The 15042-nt window shown below is 44.1% G+C and overlaps 1 protein-coding gene across 1 annotated transcript in view; it reads right to left on the bottom strand.

Moving 5' to 3' along the window:
• Positions 1-10462, bottom strand: part of STOX2 (storkhead box 2) — a 337214-nt gene extending 326752 nt beyond the window's left edge. The window contains exon 1 of the mRNA XM_043970549.1: positions 10285-10462. Coding sequence (XP_043826484.1) covers positions 10285-10462 — 178 coding nt within the window. The remainder of the gene's footprint in view (positions 1-10284) is intronic.
• Between the last annotated feature and the right edge of the window lie 4580 nt (positions 10463-15042).

Here is a 15042-nt window from a genome sequence, read left to right as displayed (position 1 = left end):
CTTTATCTAAAATGTTTTATTACCATGAATCTGGTGCACCTTTTCTGAAAATATTTATCTATGACTTTAATAAGGTGTAACGATTGGAATGACGCCACCTGCTGGAGACTTACTGTAGAAGAGTTCCACCCATGAAGCGGAGGTCTTTGAGGGCAAGACCAGGAGTCTTTTCTTTGGCGTCAGGAGGTGACATTGACTAGTGGGAGGAAGAAGGAAGAGACTGGTGCTCTTTCTCAAGCTCTTTCCTGAGGACTCCGGCAGAGAATGGAGCTAGAAATGCGTTCTCCCTTTAATAGATAGGAATCTAGGCCTTTCTCTCTTTATCAAATTCTTATTCTCCTTAATAAATGCTTAAAAGTCTAATTCTTGCTAAAGCTTATAATTTATTGGCGACCACTCATTAGATTTTAGACAGTCTAGCTAGAATTTTAGCCCTAAACAGAGGTAACTCATTTGAAATATGCTTTATGACTATGTACTGATCCCATTTTTAAACACTCTTCTACTTTTTATGAGAAAACTGGGACACTCTAATACGACATTCTGAGCTCTTCAAGGATAGAGCCCATGTCGGTGGTGGTGGGTAGTGGATCGTGGGTGGTAGAGGTGGTGGTGAAGGAGGAGGAGGAGGAGGAGGAAGAGGAAGAAGAAGACCACCACCATGATGACAAAAGCTGGCATTTTATAGTACTTTTAGGTTGGCAAAGCACTTTACAAATGTTGTCTCTTTTGATCTTTACAACAATCCTGGGAGGTAGGTGCTATTATGAGAAAATGGAAGGATAAGTGATTTGTCCAGGGTCACATAATTAGTACCTGAGTCAGGATTTTAACTCAGGCTTTGCTGACTCCAAGTCCAGTTTGATGCACTAGACAAACCGGCTACCTTCACATGCCCAGTATAGTGCTATAGGTAAGTATGGGGTGTCCATGGAGAGAGGTCTAGCCCTCTGGCATGAGGCTTGCTGAGCCCTTTTCAGGGCTGCTTATCCACCTTTGGTGTCCACCTGTCACCCAATATTCACCTACGAATGCAAGAAAGACGCGTAGTGTGTGTATTGGCTACACTCAGGTAAAATCTTCTCAGCTGACAGGCTAAAGCAGGTTGAGGGCAACAAAAAGGGCTTCAGACTTGTCGGTGAGTTTAGAGAGATTTCTACCCCAAGAATGTGAAGACTTTCCCTAGTGGAATGGTGTGAATGAGAACAATTTTCTCCAACAGCCCAGAAGGCAGCCGGAAAGCAAGTGCTGTGAGGACCCTTAGAACTTGGTCTGACACTGAAAATGCCAAGGTCATCCATTGTCTTACCACTGAACTTTGATAACTCTGGGACAGAAAGCGGAGCTCGTGACTTTGTACAACTCTGCCTCACTGAAATCCAATTCATGCACAATTCGCACACAAGTCAAGACATCACCCCCATGATGCCATTTGTCCTCTTTGAAACCAAGGACTAACGGACAACAACACTATGTGTGTAGAAAGCACTCAGTGCCTAAGTGTCAGGTGGATGAGGGGTTACTTCTGAAGGACTGGTGACATAATAATCTATTTCACTGTGTGACCCTGGGCAAGTCACTTAAACCCCAATTGCCTCACAAAAAAAAATAATAATAATAACAATCTATTTCAAAAAATCTTTGTGGTAACTGAGAAATAAGCTAACTCCCTGACCTATGAACCCTGCATAATTCCCACAAAATTCACTAATAAAGGGATTATTGTGTAACTTGTATTGGAGAGACTTTTCCCCATATCTTGCTTTTAAATTTCCAATTTTCAGAATCACTTTGTAATGGAAAGGAAACATTCCTTTGGGCAAAACCAAAATAAAGGCTTTTTCAGCACACATTTCTGCGTCAGTTTGTACAAGGCCCATTTTGTCCTTTTGCCATCTTGCATTTTTTGTTTGGAATCAAAATCCCTCATTCATTTACATTCCTACGGTTTAAAATGGAAAAAAATCTGAGCTCCTTCACTCTGATCCTTGTGGTTGTAAGTCTTATTTGGTGTGTTATTTACCAAACAAACCACAAAGTAAACATCTCCTACACTTCACTTTCAAACTATTTTCTAAAACGGTTTCCGGTACAGGAACATTCTACTCCTACATTTTCTATGGCTTAGAACAATATTCACATATTTTAAATGATGGAGATGTACATAAGCCTTTAACAACATATGAGAAAATGATGTGAATTCTTATTTTTCTTGAATATACACATTTCCTTGAAAAACTCTGTGTTGTGGAATGTTAACAACAGATTCACAAATGGTTTCTTCAATTTCCTAAGAAACTGTTGCTGGCTGAGTCAGCTAGGTGGTGAAGTGGATAGAACACCAGCCCTGAATTAAGGAGGACCTGAGTTCAAATCCAGCCTCAGGGGCAGCTAGGTGGTGCAGTGGATAAAGCACTGGCTCTGGATTTGGGAGGACCTGAGTTCAAATCTGGCATCAGACACGACGCTTACTAGCTGTGTGACCTTGGGCAAGTCACTTAACCCTCTTTGCCCCACAAAACAAAGCAAACAAAAAAAAATACTTAAAAAAAATACTTCAAATCCAGCCTCAAACACTTGACACTTACTGCTGTGTGACCCTGGGCAAGTCACTTAACCCCAATTGCCTCACCAAAAGAAAGAAAGAAAGAAGAGAAAGAAGAAAGAAAGAAAGAAAGAAAGAAAGAAAGAAGAAAGAAAGAAAGAAAAGAAAGAAAGAAAGAAAGAAAGAAAGAAAGAAAGAAAGAAAGAAAGAAAGAAAGAAGAAAGCAAGAAAGAAAGAAAGAAAGAAAGAAAGAAAGAAAGAAAGAAAGAAAGAAAGAAAGAAAGAAAGAAACTGTTGTTGCTGTTGTTCAGTTGTACTTGATTCTTGGTGACTCCATTGAAGATATTCTTGCAGAGATATACTGGAATGATTTGCCATTTCCTTCCTCCAGCTCATTTTACAGATGAAGAAACGGAGGCCACCAAGCTTATGTGGCTTGTCCAGGGTCATATAGCTAGTGTCTGAGGCAGGATTTGAACTCAGGTATTCCTGATTCCAGGTCTTAAGCTCTATCTACTTCACCACCTAGCTGTCTTAAGACCCTACTGGACCTGAAGTCTTTCTATGGCAGTTGAGCTGTAGAGTCAAAAGCACAATTTTAAGGGACTATAAGAAGCAGAAAAGAAAACTTGGCCCTGGCTCTCAGACTTATAATCTCATTGGGCAGGGCTCAACAAATTCACAGAAAACACTGGACAGCATATGATTTGGGGGAGGAGGGGGTGCAAAATACATGGCATATGGAGCAAACAATGTAAGAATTCCAGAGAAAAGAGGAATGAGCATGGCTGGACCGGAATGCTCAGAGAAGAATTCAGTGAAGTGGTCAGATTAATTAAGAACTGATCATTTCAAGTAGATCTTTTATAGCCAATGATATTTCATGGCCACATTTTAGACAGAGATCAGATCACCACCAAATTCAAACATAAAAAGTTTACTGTAAAGATAGGTAGGTATCAGGACCTCCGAGGCAGCCCAAACATGAAGCCAGATCCACAATGGGTTGCATTGTATCCCTTTGTCCAACATCTATTTCTGTTTTAGGCAGTAATTATTTATTGTTCCAATATGAATGTTTAGTTGGATACAATTTCTGTATAGAAGTAGATTTAGAAGAGAACTCAGAAGCCAGTTATTCCAACACCCTTATTTTACAGATGAGGAAACTGAGATTCAAGAAGGGTCAAAGTGACTTGTCTAAGGTGACACAGGTAGGATTTGAACTCAGGTCCCCTGCCTCCACAACCAGTACTCTTTCCCTTTTCCCAATAAGATGTGGCTTAAAGGTGCTAGGTGATGGGATAGGGGAAGATTTTAGTCTTACCTCAGCCAAAGAAGAACAGAAAAGGTAGCACTGATAACCAGCTGGAGAGATAGGCTCCTTGAATTATCTCCAGGCTACCTGGATTGTTTATTTACTTCAGTATGATTGTCTTTTTTTGGCACTCCCTCCCTCCAACTCACCTATAACCTGGAGTCTCTGAGGGTAGCCCAGAGCACTGAGTGGTTAAATCACTTGCCCAGGGTGACAGCCAATATGTGTAACAGACAGGACTCAAGTCTAGCTCTCCATTCACCAGGCTGTTTGCCTTTCAAAGCATTTCAACCAACATTATTTCAGTTACAGTATTTTGTTCATTTGTTAGTGTGTATATATATATATATGGATAGGTAGGTAGGTAGGTTGATGTATGGATGGTAGGTAGATAGGCAGGCAGGCAGATAGATCGATCAATTGATCGATTATTTGATACATACATACATACATAGGTAGATAGATATTAACATGGAAGAGGAGGAATAAACATTTATTAAACACCTGCTATGTGCCCTCTAAGTATTTGAACCATTTGATCCTCAAAACAATGGTGTGAGGCAGCTGCTCAAAGGCACCTACATGGAAGATAGGAACATGGAACACCAAATAGGGAAGGAAGCAACTATTTAATTCCTACCAAGCCGTGTTCACACGTGTGAACACATTTTTCCAAATGGAAAAAATTTGCAAAATATAAATCTACAAATCAATACTGCAATATAGCTGTAATCTCAGGCACATGAGTACTCCATCCAAAAATAAAGATTGTGATTAAGGTGAACAGAAGAGGAACATTGTAGAAATAAAAATAGTTGCCCCAAACACACAAAATAAAACCAGTTGCTATTAGACTGCCTTAATAAAAATATAAGTGGTAGAGTGGAGAGTCCTCTAGACTTGCAGTCAAATCCTTTCTCAGACACTATAGGACTGTGTGACGCTTGGCAAGTGACTTAGGCTCACTCAGTGCCAGTTTCCTTACCTGTAGACCAGAAACAATCCTTCATATGCTCTGAAATTTCCATGGGAATTACATTAGCAGAGCATGCTTATAAGGACTGAATTAATTGACAAGTCCCCCAACTACCTGGAAAATAGGAATAATAACACCTACCTCTAAGCACAGTGCCCAGCATACAGTAGGTGATAAATGTTTATTGATTAATTGATTGATTGATTGATTTCACAAGCTTGCTGTTGTGAGGGTCAAATGAGATGTGTTTTGCAAACCTTAAGGGGGGAGGGGGAGGAGGGAGGGACAGACAGATGGGTCTGCCTATCTATCTATATCTATACATATCTATCTATCTATCTATCTATCTATATCCATATCTCTGTGTGTGTGTGTGTGTGTGTGTGTGTGTGTGTGTATATATATATATATATATATACTTCAGTAAGATTTCTAACCCTACCTACCACTTTAACTGAAACTGTTCTTTCCACAGTAATCAATAATCTCTTAACTGCCAAAACCAATGGCTTTTTCTCAGTGATCTATGAGCGTCTTTGGGCACCATCAGTCACTCCACTCTCTTCTCCCTTAGTGTCTATGCCGCTACTCTGACCTCTGATAATTCCTTCTCAATCTCTTTTGCTGATCCATCATCTCTATCTCACTCATGTATCCCAGCTCCTCTTTTTCTCTTTATTCTCATAAAGTGAGCTCGTCAGGTTCTGTAGGTCCAGAGTCGCCGGAATGACTCAAATCTCTATATCTATCCTTAATCACTCTCCTGAATTCCAATTCTATAACACCAGCTGCACCCTGAGTCATCTCCCCCTCTCTTCCCCAGTTGTCCTTTCAGTATCCCAAGTTCAACATGTATAAAACAGAACTTATTTTCCACCCAAATCCCATCCATTCTCCAATTTCCCTGTTTCTATTGAGAGATCCACCAATATATCAAGTCACCCAGATTCAAAACCTCAAAATTGGGGCAGCTAGGTGGTGCAGTGGATAGAGCACCGGCCCTGGATTCAGGAGGACCTGAGTTCAAATCCAACCTCAGACACTTAACAATTACTAGCTGTGTGACCCTGGGCAAGCCACTTAACCCCAATTGCCTCACAAACAAACAAACAAAAAAACCTCAAAATTATCCTTGACTCTTGACTCTCTGTGCCTCATCCAGCCTCTATAACCAATCAGTTGCTAAGTCTTGTTGATTCTACTTCCACAAAATCCCCCTCCTCTTTCCCCTTTTCTCCACCAAGTTACTTCCCAGATCTCCATGGACTTCTAAGATAGCTGCTACACTCTCCCCTCCCCAAACTATCATCCATATAGTTACCAAGTTAATATTCCTAAATTACTAGCCTGTCCATGTTACTCCCCTATTCACCAAAAATCTGCTTTGGACCCCTTGTGCCTTGTAAGACAAAATGCAAACTCCTCCACCTTCATTTAATAACAATCTGGGCTCCTATCTACCTTTCCAGATTTAATGATCACTCCTCTTAAGTAAAACTTGTCTCCTAGCTGTTCTCTGAATTCAGTAGACCATCCCCCTTCTCCATTCCTTTAAAGAGGTTTTCCTTCCTTCTCTACCTACCCCTATCCTCATTCCTGAAATAAATTCTCTCCTAGCCTTGACCATTTAGACTTCTAGCATCTCTCCAGGGCCACCTTCTACAACAATCCTTTCTTGATTCCCCTTAGTCGTTAATATCATCTTCCTGCTGAAATTAATTTTTATGCAGATAACATGTATTTCATTCCTCCACTAGAAGATACTTTTTGGAGCATAGAACTGTTTCCTTTTGTTCCCTTTCAGTATCTAGCACAGTATATGCCTTATACATAGTAATCTCTTTTTAAAAAATGTTTAGGCACTACCCACTGGGTCTATGGAATTTCAGGATGTAGAACCTCCCTTTACCACACAATCTCTTCAAGTTATAGTGTCCAGAGTACTAAGGAAGTCAAGTAACTTATTCAGAGTTACATGGCCAGTAAATTACAGAGGTAGAACTTGAACCCAGTTCTTCCTGATGGTAAGGCCAGCTCTCTATCTACTAGAGTAGGTGCCCCTCATAAGAAATGTTTGCTAAATTGAAAGGACCAGAACAAAGAAGGCAACATTTCCTCTGAACTGCTCATACCCTATCTAGAGCATTGTCTGGATGCTACATTTTAGTACATTGATAAAATGACAAAAGTGATTGATTATAATGTATAATGTATAACCCTTATCTGCTTACCACCTCAGGGAGTGGGGAGGGGATGGAGAGAAGGAGGGATAAAAATTGGAACTCAAAACTCTAAATAAAATGCTTATTACTTTTTAAAAATAATTTATTTAGTTCACTGATAAAAATGAAGCATATCCAGAGGCTGTGTCTAAATTCAATTAATATTATGCCTTATGGATAGTTTGAAGGAATTCAGGATATTTAGTCCGGAAGAAAAAAGACTGAGAAGGATCCATTGTTCACAGTCGTCCGAAGAGCTGTCATGTGGAAAAGGGAATGCAATTATTTGCCTTAAATCCAGAAAGAACTAGCACCAGGGATGTAAAATTCAGTCTAATATAAGGGAAAATTTCCTAACATATAAGAAAAACCAAATCAGTTGATTCATTTAGTAGAGAGCTCCCCAGCACTAGCAGAGAGGAGCTACTTGCTGATAAAGTTGTAGAAGGGATCCAATGCATCCCATAGGGAAAGAGATCTAAACAGGGTTTTTGTTTGTTTGTTTGTTTGTTTTTTATTTGTTTGTTTCCTAGACCCTTTTTGGCACTCTAGCAAAGCCTACAAACCCCTTCTCAGAATGACTTTCAACATCTAAAATAAGATATATAGGATCCCAAAGGAAGAGCAATTATATTAAAACACAGCTATTAAAATATTTTTAAAATCAAGTTCACAGACCCCCGGTTAAGCACTCCCTTCTGTGGGGGATTAGCTAGCTGATCTCTAAAGTTCCTTCTGTTTCAAAAATTCTATGATGCCTTATCCTTACTTTCTAACCTTGAAACTATCTGGACCCAATGGGTTTAAAAAGAAAATTACTTCAGTTCAATTACCGAGACTCAATTAAGAATTCTGCTGAGGGGCAGCTAGGTGTCGCAGTGGATAGAGCACTGGCCCTGGAGTCAGGAGTACCTGAGTTCAAATCCGGCCTCAGACACTTAACACTAGCTGTGTGACCCTGGGCAAGTCACTTAACCCCAATTGCCTCACAAAAAAAAAAATAATAATTCTGCTGAGCCCAAGATGGTTCAACAGGCAACATTTATAATTCTTCACGGGTTACAGGGGAGATTTAGCACAGGTTTTACTAGCTTTTTTTCTCTCTTCAGCTCAGGTGTGACCTTTAAAAAAAACTTATCATATGTAAACACTTAGAAAAACTATACCGTGATTATTATACACACATGGGAAAGTACAAGCGCCACAATACTGTCCACACTCCACGGATCGTGGACCGTGAAGGGTGAGAAGTACAGTTAAGCTCCAGATGGTGAAAGACCCAGAACTTTTGACCCCACATTCTACAAGTAATGAAAGTCCCTTTCACCTGCTTATGAGGAGGGAAGGAGTTCTTCCTTACAAAAACAAAAAACACATCTCCACTTAAGTTTATATTAAACTTGCTTATTAAAGTTTCGAGAACTGAGTACAAAGTATAAAAATCTTTATATAAAAAAGGGAAATTTGCGATGCGGGTTTTTTGTTTGTTGCGCATTTTCAAACTGTGCAACAAGGAACAATTCAACGCAACGCGGTGTTTGCCATGTCCCTGTGACTACCACCACCTCCCTCGACATTTTTTTTTCAGTCGCTGGGGTTCAGGTTTCTCTGCCTTCCTCCCCCACCGCCACACTCCACCCCACCCCCAAAACCCCATACATACAAATACATACAAAAGGAAACTCTTAAGATATGATAGAGTCGAATACCTTCTGAACGAAGTTTTCTGTTGTGTCACTATAGAAACACGGCGCTTAGGAACCAAGTGAGTGGCTTAACCCGTTTCCAAAAGGAGGTTGGGAGAAATCAGGCCCCAGCAAACCGCCCCCCTCCCGCCCCCGCCCCAGGGGTGAAGTGGCCAAAATAATGGGGCTGTCACCGAAGGAGGAGGGCGGGCTGAGCTACACCTCAATCTCACACCACAATCTAGGGTCTTAGAGCGCACAGGTGCGCACACCCCCTCGAAAGGAAAAACTCACAGACTCCAAAGAATGCTAGAGTCGCGACAAGCCAGTAGCACAACTGGCCAGGTGGGTGGCGCCATACCTGGACAGAGCCAGCACCGCCCTGCGGCGGGATTTGGGGGGGGGGGGGTTGTGCCCGAACCTGAGCCCGAGGAGCAGGAGCTCCCACACCCCGCCTGCCCGGAGCCCCTCCCTCAGAGAACTAAAGTAGCTTTCAAAGGTCCCGGGATGGGGGAGGGGGAAGAGCGGTTCACCTTGGGAGCGGAAGGAAGGGGGGGGGGGGGCTGAAGCAGGAATCTCTACCCCTGTACCGGGGCAGGAGAGGGCAAAGAGGCAGCGCGGAGCAACTGGAACCAGCGATCACTCACTCTTTTTACATCTGCGAATACAACATACAGGACCATAGACGCCTCCCCACCTCCGACCTCCAAAAGCACTGAGCTTCGCAATCCACGTTGAATGGAACCGCGTGTTGTGATCATACATGTGTATACTTTTCCTGGACTAGGCTGTAAACTCCAAGGCCATCGTCTTGGCTAAACTTTGAAACCAAATGAACGCACACACAAACACATACACGCACGCACACACACACGACCCCACGGCTGGGAAAACGCATCCTTCTAAGTGAACTCCGGGGCCATAGTCTTGGCTAAACTTTGTAAACACTTGCGACAGACAGACACACATACCACACAACACCACACAACTACCTCGGGACTGAGTACACACTTAGCCTTTTAAGACACATTCGCACATACCACACGCACACACCACATCATACCACATCATACCACACACCTACTCCAGAGCTGGGCACACACTTCTGGCTCTTGCTCATCCTTCTAAGTAAACTCCACAGGTCGTGTCATTGGTAAACTTTTTAATCTCCCAGTCCCCAATTCAGCACTCCGTCTCATCCACCTTTATCCCCGTATTAATTACACTGTATGTAAACTTCTGGAGCCAAATCTTGGCTAAACTTAATATCCCACTTCTCCCCGGCGGACCACTACCAGCCCTGTCGTCAGCACCTTACAAGATGCTCTGCATACAGTAAGCGCTTCATAACTGTCGAATTGAATGGTGGGCTTCACCCAAGTCCCAGCATTCATCTTGACCTCAGGCAGGCGAGAACCCCAGCGTGCACGAGGCGCCGGATCGCCCTCCCCTCCCCGGGCCCTGAAACCTCCAGCCCAGGCACTCGCTGCGGCTCAGATCACCTCGGCCCCCCCAGCTGGGGTTTTCCCCAGACTCACCCAGGCAGCGGATGAGGAATCCAGTGGGGGGTTTGAGCGCCCGGCGCATCCAGCCCTCCCGGAGCGCCTCCAAGTGCTCCTCCTTGCCCTGGATCAGCAGGACCTGCTCGTCAATCCAGCCCAGGAAGAAGGTTTCGGCCACGGCGGCCGTCACTTTCTTGTTCCAGAAATGCTGCATGTTCTCCGCTTTGAAGTCGGCGAAGATCTCGTAGCCGATGTGGTGACGCGCCAGCTGCCTGCCCTGGGGCGGCTGCTGCGGCTGCTGCTGCCCCGCCGCTGGGGCCGAGGCCCCCTGCTCCGCTCCGGCTGAAGTCGGCGCCGCCGCCGGCGGCCCCCCGGCTTGGCTCAGGACTATGGCTAGGGAATGAGGCGCGATCTGCAGAAACTTATCCATTTTCTGAGGCATCGCCCCCGCCTCTGTTGGGGTGACTGCTGCTGCCGGGTCCCTTCTCACCGTCGCCTCCCCCTCCTGCAGCCACGGGGTTTGGGCACTTGGCTGCAAAACAAAATGAGGAGTGACACCCAGGCCACCAGCACCACCTTTCCCTCACCCCTCCCCAGACGAGGGAGGTCACCCAAAAGCTCCCTTCCCGTCCCGTCTCTTCCCGTCCCCAGCTGGGCGACCCTAACTGCAGCCAACCCAGGAACACCAGCCGTAACTGCGGCCCCCTCTCCTCCTGCTCCAAAAGAGAGGCTCCCCAGGGAACTGGGGCGCAGATTGCTACCCCCCTCCCGGACTCTCTGGCCCCATGCCAGGAATTCCCAGGATAAGGAAGAGGCCTCTCTGGGGTCAAGGGGAGTCAGCCGGCTGAAAGTTACCTCCAGCTCGGGGTGGCCTCCTGGCCCGCGCTCATCTTCCACCCTCGGTCCCCGGGTGCATCGGCCCACAAACTTGACTCCCTCGGCGCCCTCGCCTTGCCCTCGGCGCCTCGCTGACTCCGCGCGGAGGGGGCGGAGAGGAAGGCGGGGAGGCGGGCAGTTTGTAGAAAGGCTGGGGAAACCTCTCTTCTCCTGGAATTAACCGTAGGAATCCAAAGCTAGGGGTAGCCCCAGAGGTGGAGGAGGCCCTGGGGGAGGGAGGGCGAGAAGGGCAAGCCGACATTAGAAAGCATTTATTCGAAAGCTAAACTCCCCCGAGAGATCGCTCCAAGCTTTGCGTCTGGCCGGTCTCCTCCCTCGCCCCCATACCGCTTGTCAGCTTCACACTTCACCTCCCCAAGAGAACAGCGGACATTCCGACTTTTCAACTAGGGTGACCTTGGCATCGAATCCCAATCGAATTTGAGCCAATCTTTTTCTTCTCCAACCCCAAACACCTACATGCACCGGTATATAATTGGATAATTCAATTCAATAAACAAGTAAGCCCTTATGTGCCAGGCACTGTGCTACCCCCCCTTGGGAGACAAGGCAAAGGAGTGCTGGTCCAAGGGACTCTTAAATATATGGGGGGGGGGGGAAGAAAACCTAGTATGTAGACAAATAAGAAAATACAAATATGTACAAGGTAATTTTGGAAGGATCAGAAAAGACGGCCCCTGAGCTGGGCATTGATCATGGCTAGAGATGCCAAGAGTTCATGGTAAAAAAAAAAAGGAGGGGGGGCGCATTACCTGCAAAGGAACAGACTGTGCCAAGACCCAGAGGAGAGAAATATATGATCTTATATGAGAAAACAGCCAGAGGCCGGTTTGACTGGAATTCTGATTGGGGGTGGGGACGGGAGTAGGGGGGATTTGACAAAAATTGGAAGACACAAGTTGGAGCCGGATTATAAAGGAAACACCGAAGTTTGTATATTGTCCTAGAGGCAATAGAGAGCAAGGGAAGAATCTTGGGGGGGGGGGGGGTAGCATAATCTGTGCTCTGGGGATATCGGTTTGTCAGCTGCAGTGAATAAAGGGTGAAAGGGCTAGATGGGGGAAGGGGAGATGGGGGGGGGAGTAAAATTAGGAAGACCAATCAGTAAGGCTAGTACTATGGTCCAGGTGGGAGGTATAAAGACCTGAATGACTATGTTCTAGCCACCGAGCTAAGCACTGGAGATAGAAATTGTTGTTGTTGCAACCTATCCTGCCTACCTACATGACCCTGGACAAGTCACAATCTACCTGGCCCCCACTTTCCTCATCTGTAAAATGTGGGAGTTGAACTAGGTAGCCTCTAGGTTCCCTCCTAATCCCATTTCCAACTCTGTGCTGCCCTTTGGGGTTTTCTTGGCAAAGATATTGGATTGGTTTGCTATTTCTTTCTCCAGTCATTTTACAGATGAGGAAACTGAGTCAAACAGGGTTAAATGACTTGTCCAGGCTCCCACAGCTAGTAGGTGTCTGAGGTCAGATTTGAACTCAGGTTTTCCTGATACCAGGCCCAGAAAACATCTAAGTCATGCTTGAACCAAGGTTTTCTGTCTCCCCGATCTCCACCCCCACCCCAGTCCAGTATTTTTATCCCACACCTTATTATTAGTCTGAATGATCATGAGGTGATCAGAGCCTGCTCTTAAAAGCACTAAAGGCCCTACTCCTGATTAGATGGCATTTCTTCTATCTAGCATAAATAGAAAAAAAAAACAAACCCTGAGTTCTGTCATGGATTTTAGATTCCTGAAGATTCAGAAAGAAACCACATTAAGGAAAAGTCACATGGGAAAGAGGAGTTAAAAGGCCCTACTTTTCTCCCCCTAAAATATAGAAGCTCAACATTGATCGCTGGTAGAGGAACATTTCAAATAAATAAATGGGCTTAAAATGAACATCAGAGAGTTGGTTACCTCCATCTCAGCTTTCTTCTAGCCTTGGATATCACTGGAGATCCCCCTCTCCTTCCACCTCCACAGCTTTGTAGCTCTTTATCCTTTTCTCTTCCTCCACTGAATGTAAACTCCTTGAGGGTAGAGACTATCTTGTTTGCTCATTTTTGCATCATAAAAAGAAAGCTGGGTGGCAGCTAGGTGGTGTAGTGGATAGATCACCAGCCCTGGAGTCAGGAGGAACTGAGTTCAAATGTGGCCTCAGATACTTAACACTTACTAGCTGTGTGACCCTGGGCAAGTCACTTAACCCCAATTGCCTCACCAAAAAAAAAAAATTAAAAAAAAAAAGGAAGCTGGAAAGGGTGGGAGGGGATGAGAATGAAAGTAGGAGTGTTGTAGAGAAAGTCTAGGAGCAGAGTTAAGAGTGCTGGGGGGGGGGGGGCGCGGCTAGGTGGCGCAGTGGATAAAGCACCGGCCCTGGATTCAGGGGTTCCTGGGTTCAAATCCGGCCTCAGACACTTGACACTTGCTGGCTGTGTGACCCTGGGCAAGTCACTTAACCCCATTGCCCCATTAAAAAAAATTAATTAATTAATTAATTAATTTTTAAAAAAAAAGAGTGCTACGGGGAGAAGAATGACGTGGGTGACCTGGTCTTCCTCCTTAAAATGGAGATTCTGGGAGGAGGTAGCCAATCAAAGGGAAGGGCTGAAGAGGCTGCAGGATACTTTCAATGTGTGAAGTCTCCAGGTGGAGTGAGCTTTCATGGTGGAGAGGTTTCTGGGGCATTGTAGAGAAGAGTCAGGAGCACATCTCCTTTGTCCTCTTCTCTTTTCAGGATCCATGTCGAAGTAGGTGCCATGTATGAACAGCATCAGTGCCTAATACACAGCAGGAACTTAAAAAAATGCTAACTAACTGATGGATCTCTTCCTTCCTTGTACACAGTGTTCAGAAAAACCTGTGACAATGAACTGATGCTGAGTGAAATGAGCAGAACCAGGAAAACATCATACATAGTAAGAGCAACAGTGTGTGATGATCAACTATGAATGACTTAGCTCAATTAATTATCCAAGACAGTTACAAAGGACTTGTGATGGAAAAATACTATCCACATCCAGATAAAGAACTGATGGATTCTGAATGCAGATCCAAGCATATTGTTTTGACTTACCTTATTTTTTGTGTGTTTCTTTTCCTTTTGGTCTGTTTCTTCTTTCGCAACTATGACTAAAATGGAAATATATTTTACATGATTTCACATATATAACCCATATCAAATTTCTTACTATTTCAGGAAGGGGAGAGGAGTAATGAAGGAGAAAAAATTGGAACTCAAAATCTTGTAAAAATGAATGCTAAAAATTGTCTTTAGATATAATTAAGGGGGGCAGCTAGGTGGCATAGTGGATAAAACACCAGCCCTGGATTCAGAAGGACCTGAGTTCAAATCCAGCCTCAAACACTTGACATTTACTAGCTGTGTGACCCTGAGCTAGTCACTTAACCCTCATTGCCTTGCAAAAAACAAAAACAAATAAATATAATTAAGGAAAAAATAATATTAAAAAAAAAAGAAATACCTGTGACAAGTCATGGACCAAGATGCTGGACAATCATGCTGCCCAGGCTAGTTTTTATTACAAATGCTCCATCAGCCACACTTAAAAAAAAAAAAACACAGAAAAAAGGCATTGTTGGGAAAACAAGATTTACAGAAGATTTGGAAAACAATAACAGAAACCCTGTTTCCACAAATGGTACCTGAGTTTTGTGAAGTTGTAATTACCTGTTGATATATCTGCCCCAACCTTCAATGGTTACAATTTACTGAGTTGCCTAAGTATTATGGTACACACCTGCAATGTCAGATACTGGGATAAGCTGCTGAAGCTGGTGGATTACTGAAGCTCAGGAGTTCTGAGCTGCAATAGGGCTAACATTAATCTGATCCATTGCCCACACTTAGGTCTAGCATCAATGAGATAAACTCTCAGGAT

The sequence above is a fragment of the Dromiciops gliroides genome, chromosome 6 (genome assembly GCF_019393635.1).
Source record: "Dromiciops gliroides isolate mDroGli1 chromosome 6, mDroGli1.pri, whole genome shotgun sequence".
Lineage (NCBI taxonomy): Eukaryota > Metazoa > Chordata > Mammalia > Microbiotheria > Microbiotheriidae > Dromiciops > Dromiciops gliroides.
This window is presented reverse-complemented; position numbering and strand designations above follow the sequence as displayed.